The 23676-nt window shown below is 43.1% G+C and overlaps 2 protein-coding genes across 2 annotated transcripts in view; both read right to left on the bottom strand.

Annotated features, from left to right (window-relative positions):
- The window catches only part of LOC308331811 (gamma-aminobutyric acid type B receptor subunit 1-like), a gene marked incomplete at its 3' end in the record, with an annotated part of 60511 nt that extends 50875 nt beyond the window's left edge, over positions 1-9636 (bottom strand). The window contains exons 1-2 of the mRNA XM_080787320.1: positions 9384-9636; positions 2771-2905 (exon numbers count right to left, since the gene is read on the bottom strand). Coding sequence (XP_080643446.1) covers positions 2771-2905; positions 9384-9509 — 261 coding nt within the window. The 5' untranslated portion in view covers positions 9510-9636. The remainder of the gene's footprint in view (positions 1-2770; positions 2906-9383) is intronic.
- The window catches only part of LOC308331675 (gamma-aminobutyric acid type B receptor subunit 1-like), a gene marked incomplete at both ends in the record, with an annotated part of 49485 nt that continues 35389 nt past the window's right edge, over positions 9581-23676 (bottom strand). Inside the window, one exon of the mRNA XM_080787164.1 lies at positions 9581-9669. Within this exon, the coding sequence (XP_080643290.1) occupies positions 9581-9669 (89 nt within the window). The remainder of the gene's footprint in view (positions 9670-23676) is intronic.

Here is a 23676-nt window from a genome sequence, read left to right as displayed (position 1 = left end):
CTCCATACGGGGCAAAATACGCTGCTCGAAGGTTCCTTTTTCAGCCAACTGGTTGGTAAATAATTTCTAGAAGTGGCCTAGCCAGAAAATGTCAACAAAAATGATTTGTAATAGTTCTGTTCAAAAGAGGGCGTATACCTATACTGTAGACCACTATATTTCCACACTCACTCCAGAGGGCCACAGTGCATATTACTGTCGTAGCAAAAATAGCTGATCTACAAGCTCAAAACGCGTCGCCTTCTGAAAACCTGAATAATCTTTTGCTATTTTTGAATTGGAATCCTGAAAAGTAACATTTTTGTTGAATTTCAAAAGCATTTAGTTATAGTTATGTTAACTTTATGAACTGTTAAAATAACTACATTGGACACAACAATGTAGTTATTTAATACTAGTCATGAAGTAATTAAAGCGGGTTTGGAATTGTAACAGCTGAATTCAACACTATATCAGTATTCTGATATTAACATGCAGGCCGCATTAAGTGAAGGTGGGGGCCGCATGTGGCCCCCGGGCCGCCAGTTGCCCACCCCTGCTGTAGAGTTATGAGCTCTCTATATACTGCACAGTTATGCCCTGTTTTTGAACAGAACAATTACAGGTCAGTTTTGTTCTTTTCCCCCGTTTTTTCTAGAAATGATTTACCAACCAGCTGGCTTATAAAGCTGAAGCTTTGCCCATATGAAGAATTCATGCATGTAATTTAAAAGTGTTGTGTCACAAAACACAGAATGATCACCTCAGGAATTTTGCCCGCATCTGGCCAGCTGCCCTGACATTTTGGTTTTCCGCAGCTGTCGAAACACTCACTCATTCACGCAATTATCACATCCCAGCTTGATTACTGTGCAACGGCAGTCCTCAACAAACTCCAATACATTTAAAACTATCAGTGGCCCGCAGTGGTGGGAAAAGTACTCAATTGTTTTACTTAAGTAAAAGTACCAATACTGCAATTTAGAACTACTTCGTTACAAGTAAAAGTATGGAATTAGTATTGGCATCAGAATTTACTTAAATTACTAAAAGTAAAAGTACTCATTGTGCAGAATGTGCCTTCACAATGTGTACAAAATCTATTGAAAATAGCAGATCTACAAGCTTGCAATGCGTCGACTAAAACTGAGGCGAAAAATGTTCGTCGACTACCTTTTTTCACTGAGGAAAACGAAAAGAAAACTAAATGAAAACTAAGCTATGATGACTAAAACTAAGACCATCATAGCTTAGTTTTATGTAGTTTCCATTTAGTTTTCCTCAGTGAAAAAAGGTAGTCGGCTAGTCGTCTTAGTTTTAGTCGACGAAAACAACACTGGTCCAGGGAAGACAACTTCTTGGAGGCCCAACCAGTTCAGTCCGCTATAGGGAACAACAGGGCTTTGTTTTGCATAGTATGTTTAGCATATTTGGAAAAACCTGGATTCTACTTTCATTTTGTACTTGTTTCTCCAAAAAATATTATAAAAAAAAAGAAAAAGCTATATCATAATGTGTGCCACAATTATCCGTCAAAAAAAATCAATACATCCATGGTCAAATTCACACCCAAACCATATAAACAAGTATAAATTATTCAAATATCCATGCAGTCACCGTTGCTCTCATTCAGTTGAACCATTGAACTATACTAATGCATATCCAACTGGGAGTCTGTGAAGTTAATAACGTTGAACATCACTTCTCTATAATTATGGCACTTTGCTCTTATTTCCAGCATTGTGAACTGAATGAATGAAGCTGTGTAGTTTCTTCACGGTGTAGTTGGTATTCTGGACTAGTGTTCCAGAAGTTCCTGTGCCCACAGTCCTACAGGTTAACCCATTTTGGACTGACCAGATTCTAATGTCTTCTAAATCATGACAGTTTTCAGAAAATGTGGTGGTGCTCAACCTTTTTCATGTCAAGGACCCCCAGAATGATCTGTATTTGGCCACAGACCCCCATCTAAAATGATGCTTAAAACACCAAAAGGGTTTCCCGTCCAGAAGGGCTTAATATTCTCCTGCCGAGTGCAGTCAGGAGGAGTGCCGGCTGCCTTGTCAATGTGGCAGGCTGACTGAGGCATGCACTCCAGCATCGCCAACGTAGCCCCGGAGAGTCACATTCACTTCCACTGGGCATTCATTTGGCACACAGTTAGTATAGTACCGCAAGTGTATGCCAAGTCTCTCCTATATCCAAGTCCTTTGGCCTGCATTCTTTTAGTAGAAGAAATTGAGTAAACTCTGTGTCGTTAGAGCGACATCAGCATCCATCACGTTGATGCGTGAAGAAGATAATAACGCCGGGTGCAGGAGCCGGGTTAGCGCGTGCCAACGCAAGGTGTGGCGAACATCAGACCCAAGGACGTGCAGAGTGTTAGAGAGCCCAGGGGCTGAAATCTCCTAAGAAGGCACTTTTGGACAAAAATAGCAAAAAATAGCAGATCTACAAGCTCACAAAGCGCCGCAAGCTATTTTCGGGCCAGCACTCTTTAGCTAGTGGAGATGCAGTGTACGACATGGATTTCTAAACAAATGAGTTGTTCAAGTTCAGGAGACTTCTCCTGAATGCTGCCTTCCGGTATGGCATGGGAAGGAGAGGAGGGACATTTTGCATTTCTTTCACCATACAGTATAGTAAATGCTGCATTCGTGGTCTGGAGATGGCAGTTGTTTTACAGACGGGTAATAAGTACAGGGGCTGAAGAAGTCCCCTTTGATGTCTATGTGTGCATCAGACCAGCAATCCAGACAGAGGGAGAGAAAGAGAGAAAGCTAGAACCTACCACTATGAGGTTCCACATGCGGGCGGCCTCGGCCACCAGCGTGGACACGGAGCTGCAGCCCGGCATCAGGACAATCTTTATGGGCTCCGTGTACAGGAGGTCATACAGGAGTTTGGTGGCTTCGCCTGGATCACACTGGAGAGAGAGAGAGAGAGAGAGAGAGAGAGAGAGACGAGAAATTGGGCTTTTCGTGTTACAGCAGGTAAAAAAAAAAAGCTCTAAAAAACAGGAACAGACAAATACATACATGACATCCTTATAGTCACAAGATCCAGATTAGATAACAGATTCAATAAAGTGCAACCTACAATAAAGTGCAAACTATACCACACCATCCTGCCACAGCAGCAGCGCTGGGGGGGGTAAGCACTAAGCAAGAGCGATCAAATGATGGAGGTATAGGCGTCTCTTACTGTACATCACTAGGGCTTTAAAAAATGGTTCACAAACGTGGAAGGTCAAATGCACTGTGTGTGCCGCACAGAGAGAGAGAGAGAGAGAGAGAGAGAGAGAGAGAGAGAGTGTCAGAAATTCATTTTCCAGTGGTTTGTTCATGTCGGGCAACAACACACAAACAGCCTGAGAGAGTCAGTGGTTTGTTCACGTCAGGCAACAACACACAAACAGCCTGAGAGAGTCAGTGGTTTGTTCACATCAGGCAACAACTCACAAACAGCCTGAGAGAGTCAGTGGTTTGTTCACATCAGGCAACAACACACAAACAGCCTGAGAGAGTCAGTGGTTTGTTCACATCAGGCAACAACACACAAACAGCCTGAGAGAGTCAGTGGTTTGTTCACGTCAGGCAACAACACACAAACAGCCTGAGAGAGTCAGTGGTTTGTTCACATCAGGCAACAACACACAAACAGCCTGAGAGAGTCAGTGGTTTGTTCACATCAGGCAACAACACACAAACAGCCTGAGAGAGTCAGTGGTTTGTTCACATCAGGCAACAACACACAAACAGCCTGAGAGAGTCAGTGGTTTGTTCACATCAGGCAACAACACACAAACAGCCTGAGAGAGTCAGTGGTTTGTTCACATCAGGCAACAACACACAAACAGCCTGAGAGAGTCAGTGGTTTGTTCACGTCGGGCAACACACAAACAGCCTGAGAGAGTCAGTGCGACAAGGTGAGAGTGAGACACGTCTCAAGGACACCCAGATGGGATCGTGTCTCCTGAGAGGAGGGGGGGGGGGGGGGGGCAACATTCATCTATGTTGACGTCGTTGGGAAAAACATTTACCCACTGGGTGAGGCTCTATTGTCTTTAGAGTCCGCGCCTATAACGCATGGCATTGGGGCTATTTTTATTCTCAGCTTACACTCAATGAAAAATCAATAAGCAATTTAAATGATAATGGTGTGGGAAGGGTGATCATTGATCCTGCGGTTGAGAAGGGGTCAGTGGACACAGTACAGGACACAGAATGGACTTGGATATAGACGTTTTTGGTACAGTGGCAAAGAATACAGAAAAACGAAAACTAATGAGCATGGATTTTGATTCGATGACACTTATGCAAATGTAATTGTGCTCTACACTACATGACCAATACTTATTCTGGCAGGATAAGAAACGGTTCCCCCTCCCCCACAAATCTTAAGTAATGAGAGACAAATCAGTACAAATCTACATTCATATACATCACGCTGACTCCATGAGACACACAAAAGGACAATTAACATTGCGAGCCACCAATTAACTTTCAGTGTGAAATGAGCGTGACTGATTCGTGGTGGTGAGTGAGGATTCTATAGCTCATCTTGGCAGGGAGATGAATGGAGGAGAAAGAAGGGGAACCCAAAGATCCAGCACTATCGCTTCAGTTCAGCCCACACTGGGTTGTCTGACCGACGTGTTTGGGGATTTGCGAGCCCGCTGGTGAGCCAGACTCCCCAGGGGGGCTGTTAGTAACATACTGCAGGCTCCACAACCTCACCCCCCCCCCCCCCACCCCCCCAGCTCTGTTCGTGCCATTTACTCCCATCTTGCACTTTGTGAAGTCGCTCTGGCTAGGAGCGTCGGCTCAATGCCTAAATTGTAGAAATGGTAAATTGTTCCTGGCACACTCAGGGGATGCCGAGCATGCAGCTGGTTTCCTATGTGTCACATGTATTATAAAAGTATAGCATGCGCACAAGCATAGGATGGACAAAGTGTTGATTTCGTCGACTAAAGCTAAGATGAAATTATTTCTAAAAACTACCTTTTTTCACTGATGAAAACTTAAATGGAAACTAAATGAAAACTAAGCTATGATGACTAAAACTAAGACTAAATATACTGACAATTTCGTCAACAAAAATGTTAGGAAGGGACTAGTGGACAAGAGATCCAGTACAAGTCATTTTACAATTAGTTGCATGCTGAAAATAACCGATCGGCTAGTGTAAAATCAGTCATTACGACGGCATCAAGGCCCGCCAAAATACATTTAGGTCGACTAAATCTACAGTTGATTTAGTTGACTAAAATGTATTTTGACTAAAACTAGACAGGTGACTAAAATGTGACTGAAACTAAATGAACACTATTGAAGAGACTAATGACAAACTAAAATCGCTGCCAAAAACACTGGATGGATAGAGACACGGACAGATGGACATATGGACATAAATTGATTGATTGATTTATGGATAAAGAGATATATACGTAGAGATGATTGATTGATTTATAACGTTTGATAACATTTTCTAACACTTGTGCTTCCTGGCGGACTCGTGTCCTGAGATGCATTTTTGTAAACGACTGTTACCTGTTGAAATGTCAATGATGACAGAGAAGATAAGCAGCGCGTTTGAGCCATACAAGGAATGTCAGTCATAAGAATTGCAGCGGGGACCTTGAATATGAGTCTGTAAATACAGGTTTTGAGTGTCCCTCAAGATATATAAAAACTGTACACAGCGTACTCTAATAATGAAATAATATGTGCTGTACAATAATACAGAAAATATGGAAAGTTTTGTTCTAGCGTTAAATAAATAAAGTTCGGAAAAATAAGCAAGACGAGGGCGCTCTGGGAAATTACTGGTTTCGTTGAATTCTAAAGCCTAATTTATACTATAGTTTTGTACGATGTAGTTTTTCAAGCTAACAATGCATCAAGTATGAATCAAGCACAATAAAATCCCTGCTGATTTCCGCTGGCTCACAAAATTCAACCCATCAGTAAACACAACACAACACAACACAAGGGAAAGAATCATGAAGGTTAACTCAAAACGCATTCATAAAACATAAAGGTGGTGCTATGATGATATCAGTTATTACTCACTCCCACGTTTTAACCCATTTAGACCTGAAAAATGGCTTCTAAATCCTAATAGTTTTCTGAAAAACCCATGTTTCTAGGTCAGTGGTGCTGGTGATCAACCTTTTTCATGTCAAGGACCCCCAGAATTGTCTGTATTTGGCTGCGGACCCCCATCTGAAAATGTGTTGTTCCAGGCGGCCTCCAGAAGCAAAGATTTAACTTAAAATGTTCGCTCTGAAAGTATATATACACACCGGTATTCAAAGATTTGTGCCACATTTTCCGCGATTTTTCAAAAATAGCAGACCTACAGGATCGTAGCCTGTAGGCCTGAGCTTGTAGATCTGCTATTTTTCAATAGCTAAAGTATAACATAATGTTTATAACACCAAAAAGGGGTTCCCGGCTTCCCGCCCAGAATGTGTTAATGATATTATGTTAGGACCAGCGAGCGCTAGTGGGGGAGTTGGAGTACACATATGCTTGTCCTCTTGCTCCTCTCCACTCCTGGATCAAACGATTTAAATTGTAAACAAAAACCCCGACAGTAATCCAGAGCGCTATGCGTGGTAACGGACTCATTGATTTAGCTCCCAACACTTGGGGGAAATCACCGCCACGGTCCCACGCATTCCAATGAGATGCACGGCCACAATGTATCCGTCTCTGTTTCTATACGCCACCTCCTCGTCTTCAAAATTAACGACCATGTTCACCTGCATGGCGAGAGATATTTAATCCGTTCTGTACGGGAACCCTTGTTGGTGTTTTAAAGCATTATGTCATGCTTTAGCTGTTGAAAAATAGCAGATTTACAAGCTCGTAGCGCGGCACCGAGTACCACACTATGAGCTTATAGGTCTGCTATTTTTGAAAAATCGTGAAAATGTGGCCCAAATGTTTGAATATATTCTTTCAGAGCGAACCTTTTTTTTTTACTCAAATCTTTGCTTCTGCAGGTCTCTGGAACAACATATTTTCGGATGGGTGTCGGCGGCCAATTAGGTATATTTTTGGAGGTCTTCGACATGAAATATTTTGAGAACCACTGACACAGAAACATTTTCACAAAACTGTCATGTTTTAGAAGACAGTCGTGGAATCGATGGCAGGTCTAAATGGGTTAATGAGTGTATCTGCACGATCACAGGGCAAAGGTATGGGGGCATATAAACTAGATTCACTATCGTAGCGAGCGAGACATTTTCTGGTTGGTTTGCCTCCTGATGACACAGGCATTTTCTTTCCCCCGCTCTTGGCCAAAAGGTGTCTGTGGTGCTGAATGGTAATTGGGCGGTTAGATCCATCAGTATGTATTTACGCCTGTCCTCTCATCCTGCAGCTTGCCCCTGCACGGCAAAGACTACTAGTCTGTGGTCATGTAAGGGCCTGTGATAGATGGCATGCCCTGACCGCGCACTTTCATTGACATTTTGGGCTGACCGCGTTCCAATGCAGCTTTCTCATATAATATCTCGTATACCTCCTCCCCCGCAACGCCGTCCATCTGTTCCCGCGGCGTTGGCGCCGACGATAGTATAAGAGGTGCACGATCCTTTTCCCTTTCTCCATGCATGCATCGAGGAGCCAAAAATCTGTTTTGTTTGAACTGCAGTCGTCTTGGTTACTGTTGTCATGCCAACCTCTACAGTCAGTACACCCCCCCATCCCCCCCCCCATTTCCCATGTCTTTTGAAACAGGGTTCCAAATGTAGGGTCGGACCTACGTATATATCACGGCAATAGAAAGTATTTTAGACAGACTTATAGCTTGTTACGTAGACAGCACTAGAATTGCATTTTATGTAGTCATAGCACTTTATGGTACACATGTACATTGTGTAATATATAATATAGTATAGTATGTATAGCTGACATAGATACTCCACTGTTACGTTCTTAGTTTATACATGATTCATGATAACTACTTTTTATATATGTGATGTATGCCATGCTTTTGTTTGTAATGTAAGTCGCTCTGGATCAAGAGCGTCTGCTATTATGCCTACATTGTAAATTGGCAATGCTTTTAAAAAAGAAAGAACATTAACCCTTTACGTACAGTGGGGTGTCGTACATCGACACGGAGTGCGTGATCACAGGGATGCCATTAGAAAGGAGAGAGAGAGAGAGAGAGAGAGAGAGAGAGAGAGAGAGAGAGAGGGAGGGAGGGAGGGGGACCAATAAAGAAAGAACGAGGGAGGGAGGGGGCGAGAGTGATAGCAGCAACAGAGTGAAGGAGAGAGAGAGAGTGTGTGTGTGTGTGTGTGTGTGTGTGTGTGTGGGGGGGGGGGGGGGGGGGGGGGGGGGACAACGACAGAAAAATGAAGCAGCCAGGACGTGGGTGACTCTGACCCATGCAGGAGTCAGAGCAAATGGAAGGACCGTGAGAGTTGATGAGGTACACCAGACAGCCCATGCAGCCATTACACCAGAGGATTACGCTTGAATGTATGGCCTACTGTATATACAGTACTGTACACATCACAAGCCTGCAACTTCAGCACTTATATGGAAACATGCATACGGATGCAATTAACATTTCTCTGGGGGCCATAACCTAGCTTGTTTATGGCCATATGCTTGCTTGCTCTCGCTCTCTCCTGTGTTTTCTTTATTCTTTTTGTGATTATATATCTGGTCATGTAGTTAAGATCCTGGTTTTGACCTGTACTATCCAGCAGTGCGCAATAAAGGACCTTTTAAAATCAAATCTCTCTCTCTCTCTCTCTCCCTCTCTCTCCCTTTAATTACAAGCACAAAGGCGCAGCTCATTATTCTAATTGCCCTTTACCCAAATGTACTATAACCTAAACATGTAATTAAACTGTAGCCTGCAGCCAAGATAACTCCAGAGACACTTATAATAGTCGGTATCTAACACACAGGTCTGCATGTATACGTCTTCCCACCACTAATGACAAAGTGGTGAATGATTGATGATCTCTAATATATAGCGTGGAAGTTGAGTTGGTTTGAATATATTAACTCATTTTGGGCGGGAACCCCCTTTTGGTGTTTTAAGCATCATGTTGTACTTTCGCCATTGAAAAATAGCAGATCTGCAAGCTCATAGTGCGGCAAAAATCGTGAAAATGTGGGCGCAAATCTTTAAATATGTATTCTTTCAGAGCCAATATATTTGCTTCTGGGGGGGGGGGGTCCCTGGAACAACAGATTTTCAGATGGGGGTTGGTGGCCAATTACATATATATATTTTTTTGGGGGGGGGTAATGTTTGAAAACGACTGACATAGAAACATAGGGGTTTTTCAGAAAACTGTCAGGATTTCAGAAGACATTTTGTATAGAATCTTTTCCCCGGGTCTGAAGGGGTTAAATACTCACCATGCTGTCATAGTGAATGAGCTCCAGCTGGTAGTCGGGCAGGATGTCCGTCCTCTTGTTGACCAGGTCCAGGGCCATCTGGGCCGAGGGGAGGCAGGCCTGTCCACCGGGCCAGCCGCCGCTCATGGGGAACAGAGCTCCGATGTAGAGCTTCTTCTTGCCTAGAGCCGAGGAGCAGGAGCAGGACAGGAGCAAAGTCAGCGTGGCGAGGATGAATGAACTGCTGAGGATGGAGGAGGATCGGCGGCGGTGGTGGTGGTGGTGGAGGTCTCCTCGTAGAGTCTGGCTGCAGGGATGAGCCATGATGGTGGTGGTTAAGAGGTCTCAGGCTTTTCAGACAATGACTTTAAATATCAGAGGAGGAGGACAGTGTGGAGCGATAGGCGATAGGCTATACTCCTATGCAGCCGTTGCAACTTTCTTCTGTGATGTCAACTGTGCGTTGTTGGTTTCATGGACTGCATGTGCGTCGCCTTGCTTTACATCCGAGTCCATGAGATGAGAACATCTTTACAATAGTCTTTTTACTTTCTTTTTTCTGATGGCTATATGTCGCGTTACTTTATTTCTGCCTGGTGCAAATCCTAACTCAAAAGGTTTAAAAATCAGTTCCGTTTAGTCAGGCTAAAAACAAAGTCATGGTAAAAGGTGGTATAGCCTATAATATATAATATATATATTCTTTAGCCCACGTGTTGAATTATACGACCGTGAAACTCTGAACGGCAAGAGGAAGAAACTATGCAATCTGAGCTGTGTTTTCTGGCCAATGATCCCCGCGCTGCAGTCCCCACACGCTGAACACAATCAATAAACGGTCGGAGGAGAAGCCACGTAATCAACGGAGACAGGTGGGGTCAATGATAATGGAGGACGGCTGGACTTGATGTGTCCTAATTGAACTTGCCACTTCGATTAATAAAAAAGGACGCTGGAAGGGACCACAAGGTATGGTCTATAATTTGCAACCGATTCTTTGCCGTGGCAACCTTATTGGTGCTGTCCAGGTGCTGAATTAGTCTAGTTGAGCTCCTTTCAAATTAAACTTTGGTATTTTAAACAGAGACAAAGTAGAGCGTGGTGATACATTTTCACGGACAAATTTAACAGGTAGGAATCTGTGCGTTTGATATCGGTATGTCTGTCAGGTCTCCTCCTTGCTTATTCATCCGCCTGTACATACTCACGGCTCTCTTTCTCTCTTGGAAGATGTTGCGCTACAAAAGGATGGCAGGTTGCATGTCTTATAGGATCGCGACAGACAGACAGACAGTGCATGCACGCATCCGTCCGTATAGCCTACATATGTCACCTCTGTTTTGAACGCTTCACGTGCACCGCAGTTTAGGTCAACATATAAGTCTTGGGTTTTTTTTAAATGCCTTTTAACGACGACGTGCAAGCATGGAAATCGCAGGTAAAACGTGTCTTTAAAAAACAAAACAAAGTGTCTTTGCTCTGGTATTCCTGTGATCCGTATATAATATATACAGCCTTCAGCGCCGAAAGAACAGAAGAAACGACGACTGCATTGTTAAAAGCACGGCCGGTCTCTGTGCATTATATTTGTCGTTGACTGCAGCAGAGTGTGAGAGAAATAGAGTGTGCCAGGTTTACAGAGGGAGCGAGAGAGAGAGAGTGAGTGGGCGAGAGAAGGTAGAGGGAGGAGGAGGAGGAGGGGGTGCATGTGGTGTGAGTGAGGGGGGAGATGGGAGGAGTGTGCGTGCGTGTGTGCGTGCCTGCCTGCCTGCGTGAGTGTGAGAGTGTGTGCGTGCGTGCGTGCGTTGTGTGCATGCGTGCATGTGTGTGTGTGTGTGTGTGTGTGTGTGTGTGTGTGTGTGTGTGTGTGTGTGTGCGTGCGTTGTGTGTGTGTATGTGGGGGAGGGGGGGGGGGGCATTCTAACCCTCTCCGTTTCACAATCCACTTTGAATTTGCATCCCTTAACACAGCCTGGCTCATTTATTCTCCTCCTCCTCCTCTCTGCTTTTATACACAATTTTCAACCTTGAACAAGCCTTTTGCTTTTTTTCTGCCCTCTCTCTCTCTCTCTTTCTGTATATATTTTGATACATTGCCTAGATTTTTGTATATCTCTCTCATAAATAATTAGTGATGATTCTGAACCGAGGAGCACACACCACTATACTCCTCATCATCTGACGTTCTCCTCTTTGAGTGGTACTGCATCGTATTCGTCAGAGGATTTGCCTTCCAGAGTCCAAAGCCCTGAGTTTTATTCATTTCGATCTGTCCTGCCACGAATCATGAAACCATTTCATTTTTCAAACGGGGGGAAATGCAGATATACCAAACCCCGCTGAGTCTGAGTCATATAATAATTAATGTTCTGCTTCCCGCATACAAGCATGCTTCTATACTTCTATACTAAAAACAGCATCATAAAACTGTCTACTATAGACATACCTTCCAGACATACTAAGCAACTTCGCATGGCGTGCGTGTGTGCATGCGTGCATGTGTGTGCATACTAATGTCCTGGTGCGTGCGTGCGTGCGTGCGTGAGTGCGTGCACCTATCTTTGAGAATTGTTACTTTGAGTCCATGTTTAATAATGTATTGTGCACTGATGGGCAGACAGACACCAGTGCCTTTCTCTCCCTCTCCGTCTCTCTCTGTCTCTCTCCGTCTCCCTGTGTCTGTCTCTCTCAGTCTGTCTCTCTCTCTCTCTCTCTCCGTCTCCCTGTGTCTGTCTCTCTCATCTATCCTAAGGTACAGTAACTGCTGTAGTTTCTGTCAACCTTCTCTCTTCAACATGCTGTCGATCCCTTTCAAGTGCTTTCCTCTCCTCTCCTCTCCATGTTTCCAGGCACAGGACTCCACTTGACTCACTTGTGTTTTGCCACCCTCTCTCTCTCTCTCTCTCTCTCGTCTCCGGTGGGGCGATGTGTATCTCTCCATCTATCTGTTTGGCTATCTCTCTCTCTCTCTCTCAGAATAAAGCCTGTGTACGACTCTACGCGCTGCATGGAGGAATGAGGCGGCATGTGTCTGCAGCCTCCCCCAGTGATCAGCTCAGCTGTGCCTCATTACTTTAACGAGCCCCTCGTCGCTACATACACACCTGCACGCATGCGCACGCACGTGTCGCGCACGCACGCACTCACACACGCACGTGTCGCGCACGCACGCACTCACACACGCACGCACGCACCTTTGAGAGCTTGTACTTGTATAGGTTATGCAAAATGTGTAGTCTAAAACGATATGAGAGTAAACACACACCCCTACGAGGGCTTCTGTTCGGAACAGTTTTGAACGTCATAAGACGTGCTTCCTTGTTCAGTGGAACTGAACTAACTCTGCGGGAAGCTGGTATGCCATTTTCCAGGGTTTTAAATAATGAGCTCATTTTGTAAGTGGAGCACTCTGAAGTGCCTGGTAAAATGGGAAATTGCTGTGGTAGACTCTTCTCTCTCTCTCTCCCCCTCTCTCTCTCTCTCTCTCTCTCTCTCCGTTGTCTTTATTTCCCTGTGTCTCTTTCCCCCTGCATCTCTCATCAAGTCCTATTTTTCTATATTTGCCCAAGCAGTAAAGCCCATGGGGCCGAGCTTCCTCTACTACACAACATAACATAACATAAGACAACGCTATTCTTTCCCTCTATACACGTGTGGTTCAGTTCCCCTGCAACACAGCTGCTGCCTGGAGCTTTGTTCTATATACCATAATGTGTTGCTCCTCTATAAAACCTCAGTCCCAGGGACGTGCACAGAGTTTGTGCTTGAAATGTACTGTAATTCTGCAAACTGTTAATAAATATTTCAATCAATCAATCAAAGCATGGTGACTGGGCATATCATGTTTGTTTTTATAAAAAAAAAAAAATTAAAATGATGTTTTAGCCAATTCAACATAAACCAGGCGGAACAAGGCAGAAAGAGCCTGCTGGTTTAGTCAGTCAGGGACCAATCAGAAGGCTGACAGAGGGTGAATTGCCCTCTCTCCAGACCATGCATGCGACATTATCTATGGTGAAAGTAATGCAAATGCCACTCCTTTCCTTTCCATGCCATGCCGTTATATAGGCAGCATTCGGGATAATTTCCCCTGAAGTCTCCTGAACTTGAACGCAGCATTTTGCATTGAACACATGTATTTAGAAATCCATGTCGTACACTGCATCTCCACTAGCTAAAGAGTGCTGGGTTGCGCCCTGAAAATAGCTGATCTACAGGCTCTCAACGCGTCGCAGAGCGACACGTTGAGGGCTTGTAGATCTGCTATTTTCTGTCCAAAACTGCACCTCTTACGGCATTTCAGCCCCTGCCCCTATAACACAACATGCTACCCTGTTCACTTACAAAGCACTACTTGGCAAACTACCCCTGTATTTGACAAAGCTGCTAGAACTCAATACCTCAAGTTATGGTACAAGATCTTAAGATAGGCTTTTGTTGAAGGTACCAAAAACCTCTTCTAAACTGGGAGATACTGCCTTCAGGGTGCATGCTCCACGTCTATGGAATATCTGTCAAGACAAGTTGAAGCTGGATGTCCTTGTTTCATATGCTATTTTTAAAAGATTTTTTAACTGACCTCACACTAGAAGAAGGCGTATATGCACCTGCTTTTTGGAATATGTGTTTTTAAGGTTCTGATTCTGTTTCTGTGTTCTGGTGTATGTGAGATTTTGTCATGTATGTAAAATCATTGCTGTAATTTGTTTGTATACAGGGTGTTGGGAAAGTTCATTTATTTTATTAACTAGTTCAGTTCACAGTTCCGAAATTTAAAAAGGAACTACCGGTAGTTCAGTTCATTTTTTATTTTATTATTGCCACAGCCTATATTTGCGCACCAGCTGAGAGACGTTAACGCCCTGTAAGTAGATGTGGAAATAAAACTAGTGTTGACTAATCAATACAAGTGGCTCTTATTTTGATGAGGCAGTTTCTGCACAGGAAGTCGTCTCACTTGTAAACAAGCTACGATAGATGAGCTGTCAAAGTACTAGTCGCTAAACCACGTTAGCGACCATATTTACAATATGAAAACTGTCACTTAGACAATGACGGTAACACACACATGCAGGCAGCATTACATGAGTAATTCATTGTATATGTGTTGGACGTTCGTGGTTGTGCTAATGATAAACGGACAGGTGCTGCTGGGACCCTAGGCTCCTGCTGCTTAACGACGACACTGTTTGTGACTACAGTAGGTGTACTAGTGTAGCTTTGCATCTGCCCATGTAACCCCCCCACTCACTCTTGAACGAAGTTGAACGAGAAAAAGTGACGTTCACACACGCCAGAAATGAACGCGTTCACAATGACGTTCATCAGGCATAAATACAGCACGTTCAGCCCAAATGAGAACGCGTTCGTGAACTATCGTTCTTTGAACGCGTTCAGGTACAACACTGGTATACAGGGCGCCATTGAAAAAGAGACCTTGGTCTCAATTGGATTCCCCTGAAATTAAGGTTTCAATCAAAAAACCACTCTCTGCACGTCCCTGCTCAGTCTATATATACCCTGTATAGCCCATGGTGTATAGCCCATGGTTACGGACACTCCCTCGGTACCAGGCCTGTCCACTATGGCCTCCTCATTAGCGCGACCGGCGCTGTAATGATTAATTCATGCAGCTCTCTGTGTTGATTCGACGGAGGTTAATTTGATGGGATTTGAATGCAAAGGAGGGTCGGTCCTGGATGTTTGCATTTCGTGCACAGAGGCACGTACGTTCTCTTCTCTCTCCCCTTGTCTGTCAAAAAAATGAAATCCCGTCAGGGGTGGCTGCGTGGCGTCACATTGGTATGCAGGTCACAGCTAGGGGCCTCTGGGGGCTTTGACGATGAGGATGACAGAAAGTATGAAGAAGAAGTTGCTGGAAGGAGAGAGCTGACAGTTTGAGCAGTAGCTGTCTCCACACATGGAAGGAAAGGCCGTAACGCCTGTGTTTAAGAGCAGTAGCTGTCTCCACACATGGAAGGAAAGGCCATATCGCCTGTGTTTAAGAGCAGTAGCTGTCTCCACACATGGAAGGAAAGGCCATATCGTCTGTATTTAAGTATACACACTCTTTCATGGAGAGGAACGAAGAGTCCCCGTGAATACTGAATACTGATGAGACTGAATGACGGCAAAAATAAAAACTATAATCTACAAAATCTGAATATAATAACGGTGCAAAATCCCCCTTAACCACTCGACGTTTCCATTCAGGGCATGTCATCATAATAGAAAGCGAAATAGCCTACTGCAAAAATCACACATTGTGAGCTTGTAGATTGGCTATTTTCCAGAGAGAAAATGAGTTTATGTGAACTATACTATAGTCTGGTCAGTATACATCAGCTGTACAGAAGTAGTTAATCAAGAGCCCGATTATGTCTCAGCACAATCGCGCACGCCACGCACGCACGCACACCACGCACGCAAACAAGCATGCAGACAATAAGATATGACAAAATGACGTCAGTTTCGTACACTATCACACACGCACAGGTTGAGATAAGAAATGTCACGGTATATACAACAACAGACATTGGGCCGGGCCTGTATCATAAAGCCCGGGGCCGGCGAAAAGTCTCATTAGCTGGCCAAGCTCCACTTACCACCAAAGTGGGACACACATGCAATCTCGCACGGTTGTGAGCGACTGCCACCAGCTAACAAGCATTACTGATATGCCAACGGGAGGGGAATTAACCCATTTTGGGCGGGAACGCGTTTTGGGTGTTTTAGTAATTCTGTTCTACTTCAGCTATTGAAAAACAGCAGATCTACAAGCTCATAGCGCGAGCTTGTAGGTCTGCTAATTTTTTTAAGTCGTGAAAATGTGGCGCAAATCTTTGAATATATATTTCAGTCAGAGCGAACATTTCTAACTAAAAGAAATGGCTTCTGGGGGGGGGGGGGGGGGGTCCCTAGAACTACATATTTTGAGATGGGGGTCCGTGGCCCAATACAGAAAATTCTGGGGATCCTTCGCATGAAAAAGGTTGAGCACCACCGACATAGAAACATACTGTAGGTTTTTCAGAAAACTGTTAGAATTCAGAAGCCTTTTTTTTTAATCGACCTCAGTCCAAAACGGGTTAAGATAAAACCATAATCACGGGACTGTGTCGCCGTCAGAAGGACGCTTTCTCAGGAAGTGGACATGCAGAGATCCCTGTCCCTGTCCCTGACACGGCGCCGTATTGCTAACTGAGACGGACATCTGTTCGATGGCCAGCATCTCCAAACTCTCCCACTCCTCACAGCCCTGTTGCGGCCATAGTTACACACAGAAGCAGCGAGGAGATAGCGTGGACGCACTACAGGCGAGGAGGTATTTTAAGCCATTTAGGCCTGACGTCGAAATCTAAAAAAATTACAGTTTTCTGAAATACCCATGTTTCTATATCATTGGTGCTCAATATTTCATGTGAAGGACCCCCAGAATTATCTGTATTATATCATCTGAAAATATGTTGTTCCAGGGACCCCCCCCCCCCCCCCAGAAGCAACAATTTGAGTAAAAACGTTCGCTCTGAAAGAATATATATATTCAAAGATTTGAACCACATTTTCACGATTTTTCAAAAATAGCAGAACTACAAGCTTGTAGCGTGCCACTCGGTGGCACTCTACGAGCTTGTAGATCTGCTATTTTTCAATAGCTAAATGTTTAAAACACCAAAAAGAGGTTGTTCCCGCCCAAAATGGGTTAAGAGGTTTTATTACTGTTGGACCTCCAGGCCTCATCTGATATTCTTGGGACGTCTGTCTCTGGCTCGGTTGTTCAGCCTTGGGGGGATCGTTGCCAAAATAAAGCTTGGGCTCCATAAAGTGAAGCTGGGATGAAAAGGAAAACATCCACAGCCCGGAGTTAGGATCATGGTCAAGTTAATAAACCATATTCATACAGTACATTTACTGAGTAATTTCAGTTACTGGACTATATACTAATCTATATATACAAGTGAAAAGGTGTACCCATACTCATTCTTCATGCTCTATCTCCGACCGAACCACACTTTCACCACACATCTCTATATGCAAAATAAATTCGCCACGCTCCCCGAACTGACATAGCCTATTTTTTAGCCCTTCAAGTGTCTCATTTACTCTGCAAATAATACTTTTATGAAACACGCTGTTATTGCTCAACGTCAACAGCCTACGTCACAATCGTCATGTTGGCGTCTACCAAAATCGTCATGTTGGCGTCTACTACGCCAACTACGTTCACTTAATGGGGCCAGTCTTTCACAGTGACACACATGTTACATGAACCACGCGCCCGGGATGGTTTCTACCCCTCAATGTCGTATTTGCTGCGCCCTACGCTGTTGCCACAACACAAGGAATTTAACCACGCTACTTGCATACACTGCAACTCGCTTACAATTCGTAAACCTGGCAACAATGCCCTCTCTTACCAGCCCCGCCCCCACACTAGCTTGACAATGTCATCTCGCGCAGCACAGAATCTGATCTCGCGCAGGACATTGATGAGAGACAGAAGGAACAGGAGAGATTATACGATCGCTATTTCGCTTATTCCATCTAAATCTCTTTAATTACAAAAAAAATGACTCGACGATTCCCTTAGTTACATCAACATTGTTCTTTGTCAATAATCGGATTGGGCCAAAATATCACCCTTACACCGATCACTTTGCCTATTTTCGCCACACCGCCAATTTACTTCCGCGAGCGGCCGGGCCATTCCGCCCATGCGAATGCATGGAGAAAAAAAAGAGACGAAAATCCAACTGTATCGGAGCAGTGCCACACACACACACACACTCACTCACACACACACACACAGAGAGGAGTTGGCCAGCATCTTAGCAGACATCACAAAGAAATCGATCTGTCCAACGACGATGGTACAAAGACAACAACACAGCCAACTATATTCTTATAGAGAAAAGCTCTCAGCTAATTCGCCCCGTGCAAAACAATTAACGCACGGAGTTGCGGTCTGCATAGCTGCAGACATGCGACCACTATCAGTGGTGGCAAACGCTGGCTTTCAATATTTAATGAGAGTTGCAGAACAGCAGAACCACGTTACAAAATGCCATGCAGGTCACACATGTTTTCACTCCTAAAATGTATAAAACTAATAATACATGTGAAACGTTGGCCGTTAAAATCGTTTGGTGTAAAAGATCGTCAAATATATGGCCGTTAGTACTGTTAATTCAACATCCGGTGAGGGGAGGATACGGATTGTGTATGGAAATCAGCGCATACAGTGGGTGGGCTTTAGACCGGATGTAAGCCACATCCACTAAATGTACACTAAATAGAAATAGTATAAAATACTGCATAAAATGGTGTAGCCTACTGCAGCTATTTATAACCAGGTAGTGTATAAGTGAAATTACACACTTAAATTAGTATTTAATACTTGAACTAACAACAGATGGGTCTATATACTATTTGTCTTTTCTTCTTTTTTCTTTCATTTACTTACTTAGAGCTTAACAAGAATGTTACAAGTCATCTCATCTTAAAGAAACATTAAAAAAATGTTAGGGCATAAAACCCAAAGTTGTTAAACCTTTTCTTATTCTCATTCTGATTTGTTATTTATAGAAAATAAATGTGACTTATTGGGAAACAAGTGTTTTTCTTTACAAACCAAGATATTGGCCTAAATTATAATGAATATAGCCCTCAATGCTGAAAAAGAAGGTTTTAAAAAAATAGATTGAAAAAATTTAATCAAACATCGAAGCAAATCGTGAGCTTCAAATCGAACATTGAATTGAATCGTGGACTAGGCGAATCGTGATAGCGAATCGAACATCGAATCGAATCGTGAGCTGCAAATCCAAAATTGAATTGAATCGTGGACTAGGCGAATCGTGACAGCCCTAATGTATACATACGCCTGCACGCACACACACGCACATGCACGCCTGTAAGGCCCCCCCCCACACACACACACACCAACATGCGATTCATTAAATAACTATTTCTCCGCACGCGCGCACACAACATTATTCACGTGAAGCCTACAGGGAATTACAGACGGAATGTATATACACACACACACACACACACAGTCCCGGCTCACATGCTTAGAATTTATAGATGCGCAATTTTGGGATTATTTTTGTACATTGAAAAAATATTGGGGGTCCTTTGCTCTTGCCATGACAATGTTTGAGAACCACTGCTCTAAAACAATATTAGACAAAGTTTGAGACACAAACACATTGCTCTCTCTCTCTCTCTCTTCTCCTTTTGTATAAATTAAATAGGCCTATTCATGATTCTGCTTATAGAGAAGTAGCCTATGTTAGTTTGTTTTATGGACTTGAGAGCTACTTTCAAAACGACCAGCTCAACATACCCACCAAATAAAACTATCATCCCATTGCTGCAAATAGTGACAAAATGTAATTGAGGGGCCTTTCATATAGGCTACATATAAGACAAACGCACATGGAATGGGAAATAGAGGGGGGACAATGCAAATCGTAGGCTTTTATTTTTGTTGGTATTTGACTTTGCTACTGATGATTGTAAGCAACAACAAGTATTGCATTGTGTGTTTGAGCTGACAGGCCCTTTTTGATGTCAATCACTCAAGTCATTTCAGTTCATCTAAAGCGGAAGATGCAAAAATCGTTTTTTTTATTAAAATTATATATATTTTTACTGCCATGTCATGTGGTCTACCTGCAAAGCCTTTGTAGATCGTGATCTACCATTTGGGCACCACTTAACGTCAGATCAGGGGTTTTTGTCGGCCAGCGCCAACAATGCTCCCCGAAAGCATAATCGCAGCAAATACCGGGCAGTGTGTATGAGCCTTAACATGTTGACTACACTACACTACACATAATAACTAATAACCCGTTTTCAGCTTAAAGCAATTATATTTCATTGAAGCAACTCCTTAGCATTGTTTTCATACCATGGATGTGATAAGAAAATATCAAACATAAGGGAAATATTAAATAGTATCGGGTGTACCAGTTTGGCCTTTTCTTTTTTTTCAATGGGGCAATACATTGATTAAACAAACGTTTGATTGATTGAGTTGTACAATGTTATACAACCCTAAACTACTTTTCGAATACACTACACAATACAATACAATTTCAGAACATATAATATTGGCCAATATGTCAAATATGTAAATATTACATATCCCATTGAATGGAAGCGGACCATTTGTAACACATGTTACAAATGACCCGCTTTTGCAAGTTTTCTTTGCAGTTGCTTACAGACCAGAATGAACGTGAATTCCGTCTAAACACCATGCAAACTAATGAAGAACATAAGCATGAACACATCCATGTGGATTTTTATTCACCAACACCAAAGACAAAAATTGGAGCACACATATACTCCAGGTGTAAAATTATACGCATTTTGAAGGTAAACACTTCAAACTTCCTGGGCACGTAGAGTACGTTGCTGTACACATACTGACGCCATGGCGTCATGGTGGCGTTGACCAATCAAGATATAACGTCCATGTTACAACCGTGAAGCGTTACAACCTTGGCGGCTCTCCCCTACATTTGTTACTAACATTAGGTTGTGGCGAAGTAGAAACGTGGCCAGCAGATACTGTGTTTTGGACAAACAGGCTAGGTATTGGTGTTGATTTGGGTCAACTGGACAAACAGCGTGGTGTTGTTTTGTGTCTGTGTTTGTGTTGGAGCGCCTCAGTGTGGCCGTACAGGTCATGTGCAACCTCTTCCACAGAGAGATGGAGACACTAAATCTCAGCTGGACAAACATGTTTGCATGCATGCATCGCTGCCTTGCATGCTGTGTGCTACTGTTGAGTCTGTCACTTACTTTGACTGATTTATGGCATTGTCTTTCTGTTCAAATCCAACTATGTTAATTTAAGAAATCTGGGCATATAGGTCATTGTTTCTTCACTGTGCACACGTGTAGCCTATTGTATGTCAGACTGTATGTCTGTCCCACAGTCACAATCCTTTAGTAATTAGGCTGTGGACATATTCACGACAAAACAATGGTACATTTCCAATAACCCATCCGTTACTACATGTGGAGTCAACTCCCGCCATTTCTTTCTTCCCATAGTGCGTGGCGAAGTAGCTCTGGGATGAGTGCGCGCGAAGCGCGCACGAAATTCTAGTAATAATACATTCTGGGAACGTCTCTTTTGCTGTTGTAAGCATTATGTCATACTTTAGCTATTGAAAAATAGCAGATCTACAAGCTCGTAGGTTTGCTATTTATTTCTTTTTTATCGTGAAAATGTGGCGCAAATCTTTGAACATATTTTCTTTCAAAGCGAACGTTTTGAACTCAAATATTTGCTTCTGGGGGGGTTCCCTGGAACTACATGTGTTTGGATGGGGGTCGGCTGCCAATTACATATAATTCTGGGGGTCCTTGACATGAAAATGTTTGAGAACGACTGATATAGAAACATGAGGTTTTTCAGAAAAGTGTCATTTGTAGAATCGTCCGCAGGTCTAAATGGGTTAATTCAACTACCTATCAACTGTAGCACAGCTAGTTAAAGGACCATTCCAGTGGTATAGCCCATTGCCTACAAACATTTTTAACATTACTGCCGAATGATTTACCAAAGCCTACCATGATTAGATTTCCTCTGCAATCCACTTAGTAAAGCACATTACAGTATATCTCCACCAGGAATACAGGACCGAGGCCTGCCCTAATAATAATAACGGCAATGTATGCAGTTTAATTTCTTTCAAAACAGAAGAATCGCCAGCACTCACAAAAATGTCCTTTAGGTACATTTTTTATCTAATTAGGCACGCTGAGTTAGGCTCCGCCGAAACGTGTTTGTATGCTGCTCATCCATGCCTAATTAAATAAAAGCTATACCTAAAGGACATTTCTCTGAAGTGTGCTGGTGATTCCGTGTTGAAAGAACTATTCTGCACCATGCACTCCATTAGACCTTCTGCAGGCGACGGAGAGAAAGGAACCAACGAGGAAAGGGGCCAACTTTAGGACAAGTTTATTAAGTATAGAGGGTTGAAGTGTTTAATTTCCACCAATAGCAAATGAAAGAGTAGCATGGCGTGTATTACTATAACTAGTTGTACATCATCTACTCATTCTACTGTACTTTCTTCTACCCTCTCTCTCTCCCTCAAATATACAGTATACATTCATTCTATACCTGTGTGACATTAACAATCACACCTCGTGTCAATTGTTTTTTTTAATCATCAGTCAATCAAAGCGTTTGAGATGTAAGATTGTAAGATTTAAAGACTTTCTTTAACCGTATACAGTATGTTTGAACAAGCATTATCTGAGCCCTGCACATTGCAATGAACATGACGGTGAAAATAGGCTCTTCACCCATTAGAGAACTAATGCAGAGAACTGGATTCAGATGATCTACTGTACTATCTATCTACTCCAACATTAAGAAAATGCTGAGATGGTACATTTGAAAGCTGTCAATGCAATATTATACAAATTCCTCATGGGATCCATTAATAAGACTGTTGGGAGTTTCCCCCAGAGGGCCTTCGAGAGAGAGAAAAAGAAAATCGAATATAGCTTAATGTTATGCTCACAGCAGCTATAAAAGGCTTAAACCCAACCCTCCCAACATATGAGTCCTGGGTGAAAAGACTATGGGATTAGTCAGTCTTATTTAGAAATGAAAATAAAATTACTGTTATTAACTATGCAATTTTGTTTAGAATAGTCTATATTTATCCATGATATACAATTATACAGTAATGTATACGTCATAATAATGTATTGAAAGTGGTGACTGCATGCATGGTCTGGTCCTTTTATATTGTTTGACAACATTTGAGTGTTTAAAATACTAGAACAGTGCCTGTTGGGAGGTGATCTGGTGTGATCAATCGGCTAATAAATCACAATGACCGCCAGGATTAATTCATCTATATTTATCGCGCATTGACAAGGTTTTTCCCCTTTCAACCTTTACGAATGTCGTTTTCACCAGAAAACGACATTCATTGCACCGATTTGGAGATAAAGGCCATTGAAAGCAGCACATAGAGTGCAAGTGGATGCGCGCGCATCTACAAAATGGCCACGGCCACTGTCCCACTTACACTGTGATGCTAACGTTTGGTTCCAAACTTTCATCTAGCTGGGGACCCCCTGGAACTCCCTCAGGTACCCCTGGGGGTCCCCGGAACCCTACTTTGGGAACCACTGCCCTGTGGTGGTGTGGAACGTGTCAAATCTGAAGTCGGTTTGGGCGAACGGTTTCCGAGTTACGTGGATTACAGACGTACTGTACGTACTGTACACACATACAGAGACTTGATGCATTTATAAATAAGATGAACAG

Source organism: Protomyctophum bolini, assembly GCF_963924005.1.
Source record: "Protomyctophum bolini genome assembly, chromosome: 17".
NCBI classification, from domain to species: Eukaryota; Metazoa; Chordata; class Actinopteri; order Myctophiformes; family Myctophidae; genus Protomyctophum; species Protomyctophum bolini.
The sequence above is the reverse complement of the archived record's forward strand: the minus strand, read 5'-3'. Positions and strand labels throughout refer to the sequence as shown.